The 20,504-nt window shown below is 59.6% G+C and overlaps 1 protein-coding gene across 1 annotated transcript; it reads right to left on the reverse strand.

Annotated features, from left to right (window-relative positions):
* Positions 1–1,629: 1,629 nt before the first annotated feature.
* On the reverse strand, positions 1,630–20,351 carry TANGO6 (transport and golgi organization 6 homolog). Its single transcript, XM_088062419.1, has 17 exons — positions 19,671–20,351; positions 19,336–19,452; positions 18,460–18,586; positions 18,038–18,162; positions 17,421–17,583; positions 16,819–16,901; positions 15,171–15,283; positions 13,759–13,935; positions 12,309–12,435; positions 11,600–11,779; positions 9,044–9,178; positions 7,333–7,821; positions 7,121–7,178; positions 5,584–5,736; positions 3,557–3,708; positions 2,558–2,671; positions 1,630–1,966 (listed from the first exon to the last, which is right to left on the reverse strand). The coding sequence occupies exons 1-17, from the start codon at positions 20,349–20,351 to the stop codon at positions 1,790–1,792; spliced, it is 3,171 nt and encodes a 1,056-aa protein (XP_087918545.1). The 3' UTR covers positions 1,630–1,789.
* Between the last annotated feature and the right edge of the window lie 153 nt (positions 20,352–20,504).

Here is a 20,504-nt window from a genome sequence, read left to right on the forward strand (position 1 = left end):
CTCACGACACCCACGTGTCACCTTCCTGTGCCACCGTGTCCCCCCGCGGCATAAGCCACCCGTGCCACCCTGTCCCCGTGGCCGGTGGGTGCCGGGGCAGGACCAGGGTCATCCCGGGGACAGCAGCACTTTGTCCCTGTGCCGGACTGACGGCAGGGGACAACCGGCTCCTGGAGGGGCCGTTCTGAGTCTGTCGGAGGCACAGCCTCGACTGGGGGCTCAAATTCAGCACTTTTGGGTTTCTCACCCCGATCGTGTCCTGCTGTGCCGGGAGCTGGGTGCGAGGTAATGCCGGGATTGGGCTCGGAGGCTCCAAGCACCAGGAGCTGAGAGAGGGGATCCCTGCAGCAGGAGCACCCCGTGCAGGCGGATCCCCCTCTCCGACACCCCCGGGGCCGTGGTGATGTTGTCTGGGAGCTTCCCCAGTGCCTGGAGTGAGCGGTGAGGACCCGGTGAACCCACGGATGGGACAAGGACCGGGACCCTCGGCACCACCAGCGGGGCTACCATAGCCACGGTGGGGCACAGCGGTCCCGTGCCACCACCACGGTGCTGGGACAGGGGACAGGGTGTCTGCAGCCCTCCCTGTGCCCTCATCAGGGATCCCTCACTTTTTGCTCCAGGTGGAAACCAAACTCTCTCCACCTCTGGCACAGCTGCTGCCTTGCTCCCAGCGGCAGGACACGTTCCTGCTCCTGGAGGCAGGATGCCTGGGCAGTGCCCAGCCAGTGCATCAAATCAAGAGGCTTTTCATTCCAAATTCCTCCTCTACCGTTCACAGCAGGCCCTGGACAGGCACAGCTGTCGGCAGCATGCCAGCGCGTGCCTGGGGTCCGACAGCAGTGCCAGGAGTGATGAGGAGTGCTTGGCCACGCACTCTCGGGTGAGGAGAATGGGCTCCGGCTGCTTGTGCACTCACAGCAAGCCATGGTACCGGGTGGAGGCACAGACAGGACTCCCCACCTTGCAGAGAAGGGGGGTGCCGGGCCCCTGCATCTGTCAGGACACAGGGCAGCTGGGAAATGGGCCCCTGGGGCTGTTCACATTGGGGCCAGGCTGCCTGGTGCCAGGGCAGTGAGGGAGCCACCGAGCTGGGTCCCTGAGGATCTCTGCTCCCCCCACACTGTGGGTGTGCAGCAGCTCTGGGTGCAGGAATGGGGCCCATGGTGCTGCAGCACTCATGGGGACTCTGATCTTGGAGTATCTGTGAGCACATGGTGGTGAGTGGTGGTCCCAGCCAGGTACCCTGTAAAGCCTCTTAGGCCTTCCTCAGCATGGAGAGGCTCTTGGTGCCACACCAGAGGGACCCATCCTCAGACCCTGGGGTGAGGGAGCCCCCAGACCCTTCAGCATCCTTGTGGTGTGAGTACAGTGTCAAGGAGGGGCCATGGAATTGCACTCCGGGGGTGCAGACAGCAGAGACCCCCTCCCTCCTGACGCCCCTCGGGGACAGCCACACATTTGGTGCTGCCTAGCCAAAGGGAGCCTGAAGCCAGGCCCTGCCAGCTGCTTGCCCAACCCCAACCCTAGGGTTGATGCCCACCCTTCCACAGGACACAGGAGCTGGGACATGGCTTTGATGGCACCCAAGAGCTTTGTGTGGCCCCACAGACATCACAGACACAGGGCTGAGCATGTCTCTGTTTAATCCCACACCTCGTGCCAGCGAGGTTCCCTCCCCATCGACACCGCCAGCAGGATCCTGGAGGGCACAGCAAGCCCTTCCCTCGGGGAGCCACTGGCCCTGAGCCCAGAGCAGGAACAGTTCATTTCCAGGGGCCCAGCCCCACTATGGCAGAACCACGATCTTCTTTTCCAGCGTCTGTGGGGGGAACAGGGCCCTCCTGACGGCGGTGTCCAGCTCCTCCAGCGCCAGCTGCGCGTGCAGCACCGCGGCGGCGTCGCGCTCGGCCGTCACCACGTGCTTCAGCAGGTGGTACAGGTCCCGCAGCACGTCCTGCAGCACCTGGGCACGGCGGGCAGGGGCAGCGTCAGCACCGCCCCACGGCGAGCCCCGGCAGGAGTGGCACCGAGCGCCGCGGCCCCCCGTGACTCAGTTTCCCCACACGCCGGCAGCGCGTTGTGGTGATCCTTCAGCACGGGGGCACCGGGGCATGCCGGGATCCTGGCTGCGGGGATTCCCGTGGGGAACTGGCTGTTTCCTCCACGGGAGCCGAGTCCCAACACGCTCGTTACTGGGAATTGCGGAGGGAGGCCACAGTGGTGGAAAAACTGGGCATTTCCAAGTCAAATCAGAGACGAACAACTCCCACAGCTCCCAAGAGCTGGCACTGACCCCAGCATGGCATGGCACTGCCCATGGTACAGCACAGCAGCTCAGAGGGACACCTCCACAAAGCCCCCCTTCCCCAGGATCTGTTGAGGGAACCCTTTAGTGGGGAATGCCCAAACTGGGCATCTAAATCCCTTGGGATTTTCCCTGGAAGCAGCTTGGGAATGAGCCCTGCAGCCCCTATAGAGCAAGGGCCCTCCCCAAGGGATGCCCAGGAGCCTCTTGGGGGCTGTCCCTGCCCCAGGGACGAGCAGGGTGACCCACCTCAGTGACCTTCTCACTCAGCCCCCGCAGCAGCAGCACCACCACATGTACGGCGGCTCTTCGCACCTCGGCCTCGGGGTCTGTCCGGGCTATGGCTGTCACACAGCAGGTGACCTGTGGGCACAGGGCAGTGAGGACTCAGATGTGCAGGGAATCCCATCAGAGCAGCCACTGAGGGGCTGGCAATGTCCCAAGAATGAGGATGGGACTCCCATGCCCTGTGGGGTGCAGGCTCCAAGCAGCTCCTACCAGGGCCAGGTGGCACATGGATGCCTCAGGAAGCTGTATAACAGTCTGGATGAAAATCAGGCAGAGCCAAAGGAATCTAATTAAATCCCGGCAGTGACAGCCGGGAGAATTAGCAGAGCTCACACCTTCCCAAAATAGCAGCGAGTGGCTCACTGGCATCACATCAACTGCCAGGATCCACCGGTGCCGAGCGGGAATCGAGGGGAGCAGCCCGAATGCCAAATCCATGATGTCTCACTCCAGAAGCACCATGGGGAGGGTAAAACTCTGGCTCCTGCGGGTCACAGACCCATCAGTTCCAGGGCTGCTGGGCCCTGGGAGTCGGGCTCACCCCACTGGGATCTCCCAGCAGCTCTCCCAGCTGTACCTCACCCACAGCCTGCAGCCGGGGTGGGTGAGGGCCAGCTTGTGATACTGATGATACTGATAATGATAATTAAGATAACGGGAGGGTAACAAGGTGTCATTAAGCGGGAGGTGTCTCTGGCAGGCACCACTTGTGCCCCCAGGTCTCCTCTCGAAGTGGCTGCCATGGGTGGAGCAGACACCTAAAAATCAGGGCTAGAATCTCCCTAGTGTTTCCTTCAGGCCCCATGACTTTTACCCTCCACAATATCAGCAATTATCACTCCCATCCTTTATGGAAATGTCCCGTTTCCATGTCCTCAGCAGCCCAACCGTGTGCTCTAACGCTGTAAGGAGAGATCCCATTCTCCCCAGGCAGGGTCAGGGAAAGGATGGAGCCGGTACCTCCTGGATGATGGATCCCAGCTGGAAGCCGAGGTGCTGGCAGAGCTCCCCCAGGTTGGAGAGGCTGCTGGCCCGCAGGGCACTGTCGGGATCCCGGGCACCCCGCAGGAAAGCCCGGATCAGCGGCTCCCGGTGCTGGAACACCATGTCCCCTGCAAGGGAGAGCAGAGCTGTCCTTCACCACCCTTCCTGCCAAAGCCCTGGCTCCTTTGGGAACAGATGGGTTGGGCATCTGCCTTGCAACACCACTAAACAGCTGGATGCAACATCTGGAGTGTGGCTTGTGCCCCTCAGCGCACACCCCATGGCACAGACCCTGGGGCTCTTTGGCACATTCCAGTCTTCCCATGGGGTCTCTCACGGCCCAGCAAACACACCAAGTGTGAATCTAAAATTGCCCCATCATCCAGACCCAATCCCTGCCCCAATTAGCACACAGAGGTGCTGTGGATGTGTGAGACGTGGACAATGAGAGCTCAGCATCCACAGCCTTCTCAGGAGTGTGGTCATCCCACAGGAGCTGAGCAGCTGTGTGCCCCATGGTGTGGACACACCTCCTACTGGGCAGGGCCTTGAGGGGTGGAAAGAAAGCTCCAGAAGGCCAGCTGGCCTGTGGGTTCTGTTTTCCAAGCTCTCTCAAGCTCTGGAAGCTCTCGGACAATGGTGTCCTGCAGCAGATGGAGGCAGTGGGATGGATGCCTTGGGATGCCCCAGGGAACGATCCTTGTGGCAATGGAAGCTCCCCATCACCCTGCACATGGGGGCTCAGCGCTGGGGACTGGCACAGGCTGGGGAAGCACAGGGCAGTGCTGTGATGCCAAGGACTTGCTGGGAACGTATCATGCTCTGTGCCTGCAACCAGGACTTGGAATTACAGCAGCATGAGCAGTGCAGGGTGATCCCAGTGAGATCCCCTCCTAAGGCAGCAGCACACCAGCCTCTGTGCCAGATGGCTACAGAAGGGACATGCAACACTTCGTTTCCTCTCCTAGACAGGGAAAGCCACTCCCGTGGGACAGAAAACAGGGATGGCCACAGGGCAGGAGAGAGGCATGTTAGCTTCTTGGCAGAGAAGGAGAGCTCAGAGAGAGCTCAGGAGAGCTGTGGAGCGGTCCTGGAAGTGCTGGGTAAATCCTTGCTCTCAGATGCTGAAGCTTTGCAACAGAAACAACTTGGTGCAATTTGTTCTATAAATACGCCGGCGAGCCGGGACGCGCCGGAGCAGCCGCCCGCGGCAGCGGCACCACAGCGAGCGGGGAGAGCGCGGTGGGGAACGTGCCACCAGCCCCAGGGCAGCTGCCAAGGGAAACCTGCACCTGGCCAGACACACGGACATCACCCAGGGAGCTCTGGGACTGAGGGGCTCTGAGCTGATCGCAGGAGCCCCACAGGACACAGTGGGATGCCCTGTCCCCATCCCAGCAGCGAGGACGGATGGTGGCACAGCCTGGCACTGATGCCACAGCTGGCAGAGCCCAGGGGTGCCACCAGTGCCAGGGAAGGTGACACAGGCCACAGGAGAGTCACAGTCCTGGCGGTCAGGGGGTCCAGGCTCGTCAGGGGCGTCCCCAGCCAAGTCACACAGCACCCACCCGGTGACCAGGGACCTCTGCCTGGCTGCCCCAGCACCGCTGACACCGGTTGCCACCTCCCTGGCCACGTACAGCTCCAGCTCTGTGCTCCCGCTGGCCAGGCCCTCTCCACAGAGTCAGACAAGGCATTTTAGGACGTGTCCCAACAGCAGATGCCAGAAAGGCCTCATCCAGCTTCTACCTCTCAGCCTGGCGTGTCCGGGCGCTTCCCGGCAGTCTCCAAGCCCGGTGCTGCTGACCGAGGGCATGGTGGGCTGCTGGCAGGACCCGTCATCCTGCTCCTGCTGCTGGCAAACACCCACCAGCTTCTCTTGGTTTTTGGACCTTTCCCACCTTCTGACAACAGAAATCCCCTGTGGGCTTTCCCCCGGTAACGGTGAGGCTGAGCAGTGCTGTGGCTGCTGGCAGCAGGCAGTGCCATGCCCATGGACTCACCCAGTGCCCGGGTGACACGCATCAGCACCTCGCCCAGCTTCATCCTGGTGACAGCAGCCACAGTGTCCTCTGTGCCCTGTGCTGGGCGCTCATACTGTGCCAGCAGGACAGGCAGAATCCGCTCTGGATAATCGCTGGAAAGCAGGGCAATGCCTGGAGGGGAGAAAAACTGGAAAATCAGTAATTTAGCAGTTGGCAGCAGGTGTCCACTCGCTGCTGAGTGATGTCCTTTGACCCAGTGGGGACTTGTTGCACTGGGGGGTAGCTGGGCACTGCAGCCAGTGCTTGGACAAAGGGTCTGGTGACTGCTCCCAGCTCTTGGCCATCAGCACATGGTGCCAGCGTGTCTCTGTCCCCGCTGGATTTGCCTGGCCCGGACTGGGAGCAGGAGCCAGTGCGTGCCGCATGCCTGCTGCATCTCCCTGGGCTCGATGAGAGATCAGATCCCAGAAGCAGGGATCAGACTCTTCTCCTGCTCCAATGCCCTCCCCTGAACGCACTCCAGCCCCTCAATGACCGTCTTGTCATGAGGGGCCCAAAACTGACCCCAGGATTGCAGGTGTGATGTCCAGGAATACATCACTGGAGTCCGGCTCCATGAAGCCCAGCGGTGCCACAACCACTGGCTCAGCCCCAGCCCTGCCGCTGGGCAGGGAGCAAGTGGGACACGGGGACCCGTCTGGCACGGCCCCCAGCCCCACGGGTGGCACAGCTCGGCATGGCACAGGTGGCGCTGCCATGGGCTGGGTGAGTCAGTGGAAGGAACCGCACCAGGGTTAATCACGCCGCGGCAGCTGCACCGGCGCGTTAATCACCGGGACGTTACGGCCCCTGCGCGCCGGCCGCGGGCAAGGACGGACCCGTCCCTCTCAAGACCGTACAGGCAGTGGGAAGAACAGCATAAACTCCTTTCCCAGCTGCTGCCAAAGGTTACCAACCCAAGGGCAGCGGTGCCAGCATCGCTGTGGGCCAAGGGAATGGCACTTCCCTTCCACGGAAGCCAGGGGACCGTGACCATCCATTGTCACCCACTGCGGAAGCACCTGCCTGCAGATCCCACAGGCTGTGGGGCTGTGCTGAGCGTGTCGGAGCAAGCACTGACCTGTGGGTTTCCTGGGAAGGGGTGTGAGTGCTCAGTACCTTGGCAGAGCCCTGAGGGAGCACCAGTGGGTGCCCCTGGTCCTGCTGCTCTGCCAGCCTCAGCTGTGGGTGCCAGGCCGGGGTGCTGGGGCTGTGCCCAGGCTGTACTGGAACTGCAGCCCCTGTGGCACAGACCTGGCACAGGGATGCTGACCAGCTCCAGGGAGTAAGAACTGGGAGATGAAGTCTCCAGCTTCAGGAATTCAGCATGGAGCTCACATATGGCCCCAGGCTTGATGGAACAGCGCAAAACCGTAATTTGGGACGGCAGGCGATGATGCCGAGCCCTCAGCCTGGCCATGGCTCTCCTGCTCTTCCACCCCAGGGCCCCGAGCCCCCACAGCACAAAACCTTCCCTGACAAAGTGCTGGCACTCACCCCGAAAGGCACTGCTCACCTTGGATGGCAGAGAGGTAGACAAAGGCGTCCTCGTGCTGCACATTCTCCAGAAACACCTGGAAGGAAGGAAAGTGCTATCAGCAGTGACCCTGGGCTGGGCCAGCAAGGCCAAAGGGCTCCAATAATTGTGACCATCTGCAGCCCGATGGCACATTCAGCAGGGGACAGGGACCAAGGCAAGGGACAGGGACCGCAGCAGGAGCCTGGTACCTGCAGCAGCTTCTCCTGCAGCCCAAGTGCCTCTGGATCCCGCTGGGTGACCAGGCTGGCGAGGCTGCGCAGGGCAGCTGCCCGGCTGGGGGGCTGGGGGTCGTAGGCTGACACCAGCAGCTCCTGGAGCCCAGCTGGGGCCAGGCTGTGGGCACAGGGGGCTGCAGAGGCGCTGGGCTCACGGCACGTGCTCTGCTCTTCGCTGCTGTCCCTGTGAGCCCCGGGGCCGCCGTGTCCATGCTGCAGCCATGTGGGGCTGGGGGCTCTGCCAGGAACACCAGCAGGGCTCTGTGCTCCCATGCCAGGCTTCCTGCCCAGCACGCCGTCGGCAGCGGCGCCCACAGTGCCGGGGGAACAGGCGCCGTGGGTGCAGATGGCGATGCGCAGGTCTGAGGCCAGCTCCTGGGTGAGGGGCTCGGGGTAGGTGCGGGACAGCTCCTCCAGCAGCGGCACCAGCCGCTTCAGCACCACGAAATCGCTGGATTGGAGCTGTGGAGGGAGAAGAGCAGCGCTGGCAGCAGTGTAACGAGGGCTCACTCCCTGGGGTGCTCACAGGAGGGTGGGCATGGGGTGAGGAGCTCCAGAGCCCCATCCCCAGCTCGTGAGCCAGGCTCTGGGCACCACGAGCTCCTCTCAGCCCAGTGCCAATCCCAGCCCTGGCAGCAGCCACGGGAAAAGATGGGAAGTGCATGAACCTGAAGAACAAGAGTGTCTGGGTCTGGGGGCCAAGCCGGGGACATCCCTCCCACCAGCACTGTGCCATCAGTCCTGCCTGGAAGGACTCCCAGCGCAGCAGCCATGACCTGTCCTGAGCTGGAGAAGCTCCTGCCCTAATCTGGATTTAACTGCTAAAATCTGGGATGTGAGGCCTGAAAAAGGGTGCTTTAGCAGAGATTTTGGACGATTGCATAAAACCCCTTGCCTGCTGAAACCCAAACAGCTCTGCAGCTGCTTCCAAAACCTTTCACATTCCATTTTCCAAATTATGTCACTCCCATTAAGGCAAAAGTGGCAGAAGGAGCTTGCCTGGGAGGGGCCCATTGCAGCAAAACTCTGGCTTTAACTTCTCTTCAACCACAGTTCTTCTCCCAGTGTTAGAATTTTAGCAATAAGAGATAATTAATGATCTTCTGTTAACAGCTGGATTTTCCTTAGGGCAAATCCAGGGATGAAGCAACCCCAGCAGCTCAGCGATGGCAGCACGTTAATGGATGTGCCATTGCTCCCCATGGCACCTCCACTGAGTGACACGGAGCTCATACATATATATAGGTATTACAAGGTAACTGAGAGGTATAAATAACAATATAAATATGTATAAAATGTAAATATAAAAATATAAGGGGATTTTCAAGGGTACAGCCCACTTGGGAAGTTCACAATGCTCTGCAGCCGAGTCTGAGACCGTGTGGGGATGCAGAGGGTGCAGTGCTGGTATTTAAAGATGCTGTACATGACTACCCTGCTCTGTCAGTGCCTTTTTAGGAGAGATTATAAATGAGTTAATTAGGCTCTTGGGGGTGCCCTGCTCAGATTGAATCCTTCGTCAGAACCCTGGCACTGCCCCGGGGCAAAAAATTTTATCTATATCTCTATAAATCTATTTACAGGCTGTGACAGGGCAGGGACCCCGAGCCAGGGCACCCAGCTGTGCCACAGCACCCTCGGCTGGGCATGGCAGTGCCACACAGGCCCCACCCTCACCCCTCACCTGGACAGCCCCGCCGAGCACGGCGGCCACCAGCCCCATGGCCATGGCGAGGGTCTGCGCCTCGGGCGCCGCGCCGGGGCCCTGCGCGGGCCGGACACAGGCGCGGTGCAGCACGGCCGCCACGAACTCCTGCACCTGCCAAGGGAACAGCCGTCAGGAGCACTGACACCCCAAAGCACCTCCCCTGCAGCTCCTGCTGCACCCAGCTCAGTCTGCCCATCCCACACAGCTCTCCAGCACAATTCCATCCGAATTCAAGGAGTGTCTGGACAACGCTCTCAGGGATGCACAGGGTGGGACTGCTGGGGCTGAGCTGGACTCAGTGATCCCTGTGGGTCCCCTCTAATTCAGAATATTCTGTGAAACCCTTCCCATCTTCCTCCTGTTGTTGCTACCCCAATCCCAGTGTGGGCTCAGCCAAGTCATGTCTGCAACTGGGACAAGGTGATGGTTGAACTGGTGGGGTCTCCAGACCCCGATGGGGCTGGAGGAACAGAGGGATCCCAGCTCCATCTCTGCCTCCTGCCTGGCTCCACCATGAGATGGAAGCTGGCAAGGCAACTGGGATAAAAGAGGAGCTCAGGGTGGGTCTGTATGGAATTGCCCTAGGTAAAGGTTTGGAAATTCCAGAGCCAAGGAGCTCCAGCCCCTGTCCACAATTCTCCAGGCCAGCCTCCCCCTTGTCCTGCACAGCTGACACTCCAGCTGGGCCATCTCCTGTGTTCTCACTTTGTGATTATTCCCACAATATTTTTATTCCACATGTAATGACGCTGCCTGGTTGGCACTGGCCTTCTCCACACTTGGCACCAACACCTTTGATCCCACGGGCTTCCTGCCCTCCTAACAGATCCTGAAATTAGGGAGTAGATGTCCTCCATGCCTTATCTTCTCCCAGACAAGCCTGGGAAGGGTTTGGATCAGGGTCATTCCTACCTAACAGGTGTGTTGCAAAAGAGGAGGAACTGTTGTGTTCTTGTTCCAGAAAACAAACCCCTATTGCACCAAATTCCAAACTTCCAGCCCCAGGGCACTGGGTACAGGCAGCGTTTCCTCCTCTCCTGCCAGATTCCTTAAGCACATCCCTTAAGCAAGAAGGGAAGCTGTGGAAAAAGGCTTTGGAAAAGGCTGCATGAAAGGCTCAGGTACCTGCTGGGATAATTATTCCAGAGAAGAAACTCCATTAAACAGCAAGTAAGTAAAAAAAAAACTGGAATATTTGCTCTCACAACACAGTAACACACAAGCTGGAGGGGCTGAAGTTATATGTAATATAAAAAAAAGGAAAATTGTGAATAAATAACAGTAGATTGCAACTGAGAAAAATTAAAACTTAAAAAAATAATCTAGAAAAAAAAACATTTTAAAGTGGGAGGGAAAAAAATGAAAAATAAAACACTGAGACACAGTTGTGTCTGTGGCAGGAGGAAAGAATCCTTGGTGCAGTGAGGGAATCAAGTTGACCTTGGTTATGGAGAAGAACATGTAAATAAAATAATTGTGCAGTTGGGGGGGGGCACAGTGGCTGCTGCTCCTGGGCTCCAGCTTTGGAAGGATGGATCTCACTTGCTCCCACCTCATTAGGTTCCCCCAAACACCCCAGGGAACCCCACACTGCAGAACCTGCTCAAAGCCTGTCCCTGTCCCAGCCCGGGGCCTCCCTGAAACATAACCCCAGGCAGGAGGATAATGGATTTTTTGTCTGGATTTCTTTGGTGGTGGGGTTTTATCCCAGACTCCCAGCTGGACCCTGAAACCTGGCAAAACCCTTCCCCATTTCCCACCCCGACTCTCCGGCCCCGGCGGGTGGGAGTGATGGGGAGGCAGGTGGGGACAAAGCGCCGCTGGCTGTGTCCCCTCTGCTGCTGAGCACACAAAGGCTCCTTTGTCCCAGAGGAAACGTGAGGAAACCTGCCTGAGCCGTGACTGCCCCTGCCCACGGCAGCACGGGGAGCTGGCATGGCTGGGGCACTGGGGAAAAACAAAAAACAGGATGAGGAAGTTAAAAGACACCAGATCTGCCAGGGGATCCACAAGGGAACGCCATGCCGGCCTCAGTGTCCAGCTGCCTTCCCAACACCATCCAAGGCAGGCTCAGGGGGAAAGACTTTAAAAATCCTTTTTGGAACCAAGGTCAAGAGGCCCCAGTGGCCTTTGAAATTACAATATTTAATAAATTTGGCACTGCCCATTCATGAATGTAGGAGCACAGTTATGCCAACCAGGTTGCTGCCATCCAACCTGGCCTTGGGCACTTCCAGGGATGGCACAGCCACAGCTTCTCTGGGCAACCTGTGCCAGGGCCTCACCATCCTAACAGGGAGGAATTTCTTCACTACATTCCTTCTAACCCTGCCTTCTGTCAGGGGGAAGCCATTCCCCTTTGTTCTGTCACTCCAGGCCCTTGTACAAAGTCCCTCTCCAGCTCCCTTGGAGCTCCTCTAGGCACTGGGAGTCTCTCTAAAGGTCACTCTGGACCCTTCTCTTCCCCAGGCTGAGCAATCCCTTTGCTCCTGGAAGCATTCAGCCGATCCCCCGGGCTTTGCCGTGACCAACCTGCACAATGTCAGTGAACACCGTGTCGGAGACGCCCTCGCACAGCGCGGCCACGAGCTGCAGGACCAGCAGCTTCCTCCCCTGCCTGGCCTGGTCCTGCTCCAGCTCCAGCAAACTCCCTCCAGGCTCCACAGCTGGGTTTGGAGCCACCTCATCCTCCACAGCCACCTGAGTCAGCTCCTGCCGGGAAGGGAGCGCAGGACACGGAGAGGCAGCGGTTAAACGTCAGGAACCAGTGCCAGCAATGCCAGGTCCTCACACCACCACCTCCTTCCAGCTGGTAGGTGAAGGTTTCTGAGAGCTGTCCACAGCTCCTGGGTGTCCCATCCCTATCCCCCTCCTGTGACTATGGGCTGGGGCACAAAATCCCAATCCAACCCAGGCCTGGAGGGAACTGTGGGGGCTCCACGAGAGATCAAAGGAAGCAGGTATGGGGCCCCTCTTCGACAGCCAAGGAAGCAACAGGGATTATTCCCAGCCTCCAACACGCTTCAGACACGCTCCTGTTGTTAAAACAGCCCGGGGGAAGGATGAGGATTAACCCCTTCAGAGACAGGGCTGCTCCCACTCCTTGGCTTCCCACCCAGCACACAGGGCTGCTCCAGCACAAGCCATACCCCAGGACAGGGGGATGATCCCTCTTGCCTTCTGCTTGTCCAGGGAACCCCTTCCTGCAGGTGTGCCCCAACCAGGGACTGGCTGCCCTCACCTTCAGGCAGTGGATGAAGAAGTCTCCTGCCAGACCACTCTTCTGGCAGTGGGAAAGGAGCTCCACCAAGCTCTCCACATGGCACTGCTCCAAGGAAATCTTCTGGTACAGGGCCTCATCTTCATCGCTGGAACAGGTCACTGTATCACCCACACGAACACACCCAGAACCCCCTGACCCCCAGACTCCAGGGCATGGTGAAATCCCAGTCTGCATTTCTCTGGAAGCCTTCCTTCCCAGCACTTCCCAGCAGAGCCTGGAGGCAGCTGAGCCAAACATTGCCCAGGTCATTTGGGCTCTGCTTATTAACTAATCTGCACTCATTAACAGAAACCATGAGCCCAAAACATACATTTCATCCAGCCCATAAATAACAGGATTAGTGCTGGCTAAGTTAGGCAGCGGTCAGAGCTGTGGCAGCAGGGGCATGGGCAGAGCCAGGGCCAGCATGGAACAAGTTTGAAGTAGTCCCAGTTTAAGCAAGGCAGAGCTGCTTCTAATTCTGGCCTTCCAGCACCTAAAGAGAGTTTATAAAAAGGCTGGAGAGGGACACCCTGGCAGAGATTGCCCAGAGAAGCCATGGCTGCCCCATCCTTAGGAATGCCCCAGGCCAGGGGATGGGACTTGGAGCAACCTGCGACAGTGGAAGGTGTCCCTGCCCATGGCAGGGGGTGGAACAAGATGATCTTTAAGGTAATTTCCAACCCAAAAAATTCTAACTCAGATCAGGAATAGCTTGAAAAGAAGCCAAACCAAATGTATTTGTGGGGATTTTGCTGCAGGTGCCCCCAGCGCCCAGCACACCCCTGGGCACAGCTGTGCCTCTGCCTGCCCCACAGTGCTGCCCTGGGCCCTCCTGCCAGCTCACAGCCCCTCTCTTTAAACCCAGCCTCCTGCTGCCAGACATCCCAGCCTGCGTGGCTGGAGACTAAAGGCTGCACTTAATGCCCAGCACGGCCAGCTCTGCCTCTGCCTAGAGACCATCTGCCCACACCAGAGGAGCTCCGGGGCTGCTTCGTGACGCTGGCACTGCCACAGTCTGTGCTGTGACTGTGCCACCTGTGCCTGAGGGACACACTCACTGTGTCACCAGAGTGTGACAGGCTTGGGCTGGAGGCTGGAAGCTGAATCTGGGGGGTGTTGAGATTGGAAACACACATCCCATTCCCAGAAACTCTGCAGGCAGGGCTCAGGAAAAGCAGGCAGGGAGTGCACACCAATGCTCAGGTGGAGCATGACGCTTTTTGGGGCTGGAAGTCAGAGCTCTGCACCATGTCCAGGGAACCTGGGGGCTCTGTTGGCTCTGTGGGAAGTGTGGAAGCATCACCTGCCTGAGCTCAAGGGGATGAGACCCTCTGGGATGGCACTGGCAGCCCCCTGCTTGCCCAGGCCCTCTGCCAGGCTTCCCTGGAAAGCCCTGGGTGGCGAGTGACTGTCCCACAGCACTCACCTGATGGTTTCCTCCACGACGATGGCAGCACCGCCCTCGCTGCCCACTCGGAGCTGGCACTGTGGGTGAAGGGTGGGCACGTGGCTGCTCAGCCTGGCCAGGCCTTCCAGTACAGCCAGGGACTGCTCCCGCTCCGCCTTCTCCAGGAACCACAGCAGGATGTCCTGGCATGGGGAGCTGGCAATGAGAAAGGAGCCAGTGGTGACATTGCTCTGCCCACTGCACCTTCCCTGAATGCCTTTTGGGAGGAGTGACATGACGCTCTGGAGCAGCCATGGGCTCTCCTTGGGATGCTCCAGCTCCTGGCTCTGGCAGCTGAAAGCATTTGTGCCTTTTTCTAAGGGGATCAGCAGCACATCCTGCCCTTCTGGCACTCCCAGATGGAAGGATTTGGGTTCCTCCACACTCCAGGCTGGCAAGGAAGCACTGTGAACACCCCTGGCACGCCCTGCCTGTGCCTCACGCCGAGGTGACAAGGGCTGCTGGCAGTGCCAAGGGAGAGGAGGAAGGAGATGGGAGCACTGAGGTGGCATGGGGAGCCCTGCCAAGGAGAGAAGCAGGTTAATGAGGTGAAGCAGCCACGCTGCCAGGGGTCTGGAAACCCGAACACTCCCAGGCAGCAGTGCGTTCAGTCATCCCTGCCAAATTCCTTAGCAAAGGAAGCAGTGACTGCTGGCCCAGCAGCAGCGTGAACTTGGCACGTTCCACCAACTTGTCACTGCACTCACTGCTCTTTGGAGTGATTCATGAGGCCTTTAGCAACAGCAGAGGCCGAGTCTACACACACCTTTTAGGGAGAGCCTCCGCACGCCAGGATCCCCAGAGCACTGTGCAACACCACCAGGAATGTTTTTACCAGGCCTGACTCCAGGGAAAGCCTGGGGGGGAGCAAGGAGAGAGGACAGCCAGCACCTGGTCACCCCTGTCCCCGCCACAAATGGCACACGTGGTGATTCCCACTGTACACCAGTCATGGGGAGCTGGGCACGGAATGGGGGATCAGCTGCCAGGAGGCAGGTCCTGATTGTACCAGATTGGAGAATGATCCTGTACTTCCAGGAGACAGTGTAGATCCCTCCATCCAGTTTCCAGCATCACTACCTCCATCCATGGACAACCACAACCCCTGCTCTAGGCAGAGCCACCCTGTGCTCCCCAGGGCACGCTCACCTCTACACAGAACATTCTGGCTTCAGGGAAGACAAAAGCTAATGTGAGAATGGCTTCCTCAGGCACAGGCTGCCAGTGAGGTCGTGTGCCCTGCTTGTGGTTACTGCCTGCTTGGAATGAGAGTGCTTTGGGATGAGAAGATGGATCTCTGCTCCTGCCTGTGCCCCGAGCGTGGCTGTTGGAGGTGGGCAGAGCCCAGCAGATGAAACCCCAGCAGAAGCTGAGTACAGATCCTCCCTTACCGTAAGTATGACACATTCTGCTTGGCGAAGGAATAGAGGGAAAAAACCACTCCCAGGACTGACTGTAAGGATCCCAGCAGCAGGCTCGAGCTGTCATTCCCAACCACATACACCTACGGAGAGAAGGGCACAGGGAGGGGAGTCAGTCACCTGTGTGGGGCAGAGGGGAGTTCAGGAACACGTCTGTGCACAGGGCAGCTACCAGGGAGGAAGGTGGAGGGTTCTCAGCCTCTTCCTTCAGTCTGGAGGCTGTCTTCCCTGATTATGCCACGTTCTCTATTAAAAGCTCCCTTCAGCACCATCTTTCTCCACAAATTTGCTTAACCACAGCAGGGCTCCAAGCTACAGGAAGGCTGCAGGAAGTCTGCTGCTTAGAAGTAAGGTCCTGCCCTACCCAGGGATGCAACAGGCCCCCTGGAATGAGCAGATCTTCACTGAATTACTGTAAGTCTCAAACAGAGATCAGTCACTAGCAGGGCAGCTGGGCTAGCGGGTGCTGAGCTGAGGCACTGCGCTGCTCAGGCTCTGGAGGGACTGAAGAGGCTCTGGGAATGTTGTTGGTGCTCAGGGGGTATTACAGGGGCCCTGGGGATGTTGTAGAGGCTCTTGAGAGGGTTGTAGGGGCTCAGGGCTGATTGCAGAGCCCTGCTCCTCTCCTCCACCACATCCAGCACCCTCCCAAGAGGCTGAGAAATGGTCCCCATAGGGCCCTGCCCTGCACACAGACCTGTTTCCCTGTGCTAATCCCCATGGAGCCATTCCTCCTCCCCAGACCCTTGTGTACACAAAGCCTCCCCACGAAGCCCCAAGGATGGTTTCTCACTAAGCATCAAATGACACTTTCTAGGCAAGAACCTCCCCCCCAGACCTGGGGACCCCTCACTAATCTGGCTGCTGTCAGGCCCCCAGCACTCTGCCATTAAGGAGGGGCCCACCCCAACCCCCCCAGCACTGCTCTGGGAGGGAGCAGCCCTCCAGACTGGTCTCTGCCTGCCAGCCAGTTACAACAGATCATTACTGGGAAAATAGACAACAATCCCAGCATTTAAGAGCTTAGCCTGCCTCGGGGCATGCCAGGAAGCAAGTCACCAGCTTCTGAAATTTGAATTCCTGGACTGGAGATGTCCTTTGGTTTGGAATGTGAAGCAGGAAGCTGCTGGAGCCTGCAGTGTGGCACTGGGGTTACTGGTGGGAATGGTAGGAAATGGAGTTATGAGGGGAGGTGTAACAGGAGAAACCTCCACAAAAAGCCCCCATCCTTCACAGGAAGCACAAGGATGGACCTCACCAATCCTCCAAATACCAGAACCAAGATCTCTGCTCCAAGGAAAGCTCAGAGCTCCTTACAGTGTCTAAGGGGGCCTCCAAGAAGGCTGGAGAGGGACTTTGGACAAGGGTCTGGAGTGACAGGACAAGGAGCAATAACCTCCAACTGCAAGAGGGTGGGTTAAACGGGATACTGGGAAGGAATCCTTCCCTGTGAGGGTGGTGAGACCCTGGCACAGCCCATGTTGGGGCTGGGGTACTCCTGCAGATGAAGACCAGGCAACTGAGCATGACTGCAGGAGACACTGTGTTTGTGTGGCCCAACACACTGAGCTGCTGGTCTCAAACCAGCTCTTTCTCTCACCCAAAGCAGACACGGTACCTTGACCATATCTTCCACACAGCTGCCCAGCTCTGCCTCTGGCACCAGTACAGCCCCTGGTGTCAAATCCTCCAGTGTCAGCTCTGAAAGCAAACAGCAGAGACATGAGCCCCCAAAACAGCCTGGAGCCCCCAGCAGCAGAACTGCCCCACCATTCCCTGCACCCAAAAGCACTTCCACAGCTCCCTTCCCTCCCCACAGGAGCAGACCAGCCCTCATTAGCCATACTAATTGTGCTGCAGTGTTGTAAACCCCTAAGCACACAGAGAAATCAACAGAAACCACAACTCCATGATGGATGATTCCCCAGAGAGCTGCTAGCCAGTGTGGGGAACCCACGGCTTCTGTCTGGAAGCCCAGAACAAGGATGTCAGGCTGGGAGAGGTTCCCAAGGAGCATGGGGCAGAGCCAAGAAGCTGCTCAGCTCTCACGCTGCAGTAACTGGACTCAATGAGGATATGGTGTACCCAGACAAACTGACAGGGTCAGCACACAGAGCTGGGCTCCCACCCTCCACAGCCTGGCTGCCAGCCTGAGAAAATTCAGATGGAATGACAAAAACCAGTGAGAAGAGAAACCAGACCCTTCCCCAGTCCAGGTACCTGCGGCCTCGGAGCAGCGGCGGAGCGGTGCCAGCAGGGGCTGGAGCAGGTGCCTCTCTGCCAGCTGTGGCTGCTCCCTGGCCATGGTGAGCAGCGTGGTGGTGGCCACACGCTGGAACTGCCGCGCTGCCACTTTGTCCTGGATGTGCAGCAAGTCCAGAATCTGCAAGGAAAAAGAAACAAGGATCAGCACCCCCTCAGAGGGGGCAGCCTGGCGCCTCGCAGCAACCAAGGAGCCACCCATGTGCTGCTTTGCTGGGCAGCTGGCATGACATTCCATGTGTGGAAGAGCCAGTGACCTTCCCACACACGCAGGATACCTTTCTGGGCTCAAACCAGGAGCCTGCACCACTCCCAGAGCCAAAGGCTGGAAGCAAGAGATACACACAGAGCTCTTGTGTAGCACAGTGCCAAGTACCGCGTGTGATCAGACAACATCATCCAGCACTTCGATAAAACATAGAAAACTGAAGAGTGGAAATGCCCTACTGCCAGAAAAACACGTCCACATTGTGCTGGCTTGAGCCAGGCCACACTCAAGCAAAAGGAACAGCCCCAGCACTCTCCAAGCTGGAGCTGGCTCTGCATTCCCCAGCAGAGGGGGACGAGGGACTTACCTGGGGGCACACCTGTCTGTAGTAGTCCTCGAGGGACAGGCACTGCTGTGGGCAGGCAGCCAGGATCTTCCCAACTGCATCGCACTTCCTCCAGTCCAGAGCTGCTGCTTCAGCACCAGCACCACCTACAACAGCAGCAGAAATCCTGGGTCAGCTCTGACCCACCGCCAGCTCTGGCTAAAGCCAGGTGTTCCTAGCCAAAAATTGGATTTTGAGCTCTAATTTCTCTTGTTAAGCCAAGCATCTTTCAGGAGACACCTGAACTTAAGGATAGAAAGGGGAAAATTGCAGTGCAAGAGCTCTGATAATGGAAAACAACTGCTACAGCCAGGTGGGTGAGCCCCTTCTGGGCTTCACATGGGCTGAACTGTCTCAAGCCACCTCTGAATCTGTGATGCTGGGACCCAGAGCTCCCCACTCACCGTCTGTGCCCTCTAAGACACCCCGAACCACGGCCTGCACCCCGCCAGGCCTCAGCAGCCTCTCGGAGAGCAGGTGCCCGCAGAGCCGCCGCAGCCAGGCCGGAGCTGCCCCGGCACTCGGAGACCTCTGGAAGCAAAGGAGCAGGGTAAGGAGCGTATTTGCACACACCTGTGCCAACCCCACCTCTGGGCAAACAGCCCATGCTCCGACAGAGAGCACAGGACACAGACAGGCTCTGAATTGGTGCTTCATCCAGTGGCATAAAGCAAATCGGGAATTAATGAGAGACGACAGCCCTCAGATGCTTAGCATGCCATTCTATCCCTGGAAGTGTGCAAGGCCAGATTGGACAGGGTTTGGAGCAACATGGGATAGTGGAAAGCGTGCCTGCACATGGTAGTGGGTGGAATGAGATGAACTTTGAGATCCCTTCCAGCCCAAGTCATTCTGGGATTCTATGATTCTATTAAGGGCATTAACCCATGGGGACTTCTAAAACAACACTTAAGACATTCCCCATCTCCTCCTCCCCAGGAGGCTTTGGAACGGCCCCAAAGAGCAGCAGGCACCCTGTGTCATCCCCTGAGTGTGAAGGTTGAGGTCTGGAGGAGCAGAGCTGCGCTTGGCCGGGCACGGTGGATGTGGGTGCCAAGCCAGGGCGGCACGTGCTCGATGCTAGTCCCTGACACACCCTGACACCCACACTCATCTCCGGCACAGCGGGGCTGGAACGACACACAGCCAGCAGCCTCGTCAGCGCTCGGGGACTGCTTTTAAAGGTGTAAGAACATTTCCAGAAGAGCAGCACCCTCGGAGTGTGGGAACCATGGCGGTACGGGCCCTGCTGGCCCCGTGCCGGGGATGGCCCCGGGTACCTGCTTGGGCTGTCCCTGCAGGACGAGCAGCTCCTGCACCGCCTGCGGCTGGTAAACACGGTCCAGGATGTCCCTCAGGGCTTCCCGGCACCGCGCTCGCTCCGCTTCCGAAACACCCTGGAACAAAACATACCAGGGCTGATGAGAACAGCCTGGCCGGGCACTAAAGCCGCGGTCCCGACGGTGTGCCGGGCTCCGTGCCGCCGGCTCTTTCTCTCGCAGCGGCACGGCGGGCAGGGCACGGGAGGCACCGCCTGAGGAGCGGGCTGGGGCTCGGTTAGACACCCACACCACCACCGGGGAGCGGGCACACGGGGTGCGAGTGTGGCACGGACCTGGCAGAGGGCGGCGGGGCCGTGTCCCAGCCCGCAGAGCCCGAGGAGGAGCAGACGGAGGTGTCGGCCGAGCAGCGGGGCGCCCAGGGCGGGCAGCCGGGCCAGCTCGACCAGCGCAGCCACGGCGGCGAACAGCCGGGCCCCGCGGGTGCCGGGCGGCGGCCCCAGCCCCGGCCGCGGCCCGCGCCCCGGCGGCAGGGGCGGCAGCAGCCCCAGCCCCCCCGGGGCCCGCAGCGCCCCCCGCCCCGCCCGCTCCTGCCCCACGCTCAGCGCGTCGGCGCCGGGCCCCGGCGGCGCCCCGGGGGCGGCGGGGGCGGCGGCGAGCGCGGCCAGGCGCTCCTTGAGGCACAGCAGCAGCGCCAGCAGCCCGCAGGCCGCCGCCCAGCCCCGCTCCGCGCCCGCCGCCCCGGCCGCCAGCGCGGGCGCCCCGGACAGCACGGCCGCCCGGGGCTCGCGCAGCGCGGCCCAGCCCGCTGCCCGTGACAGCCGCTCCTCCAGCGCCGCCGCGTTCCTGCGCAGCGTCTCCGGGCACAGGGCGGGCTCCGGCCCGGGCTCGGCAGCGTTGTCGCCATCACTGGGCGGCCCCAGCAGCAGCTCCAGCGCCTCCACCACACGGCCCGGCTCCGGGCCCGGCCGCGCGCTGCCCGCCATGCCGGGACTGCTGTCAGCGAGCGCCGCCATGCTGCCGAGGTCAGGGGAAGGGGCGGGGCCGCAGCCGGCCGCCATGACAGGGAGGGCGCGTGAGGGGAGGGGCCGCGCTGCTGGCCGCCATCTTGGGGAGGTCGGGAAAGGGCGGAGAGAGCGGCCGGGGAGCCGGGGCGGGCCTGGGGACAC

Source organism: Pseudopodoces humilis, chromosome 14 (genome assembly GCF_049639895.1).
Source record: "Pseudopodoces humilis isolate 2021_Gansu_Grassland_sample_001 chromosome 14, ASM4963989v1, whole genome shotgun sequence".
Classification (NCBI taxonomy): domain Eukaryota; kingdom Metazoa; phylum Chordata; class Aves; order Passeriformes; family Paridae; genus Pseudopodoces; species Pseudopodoces humilis.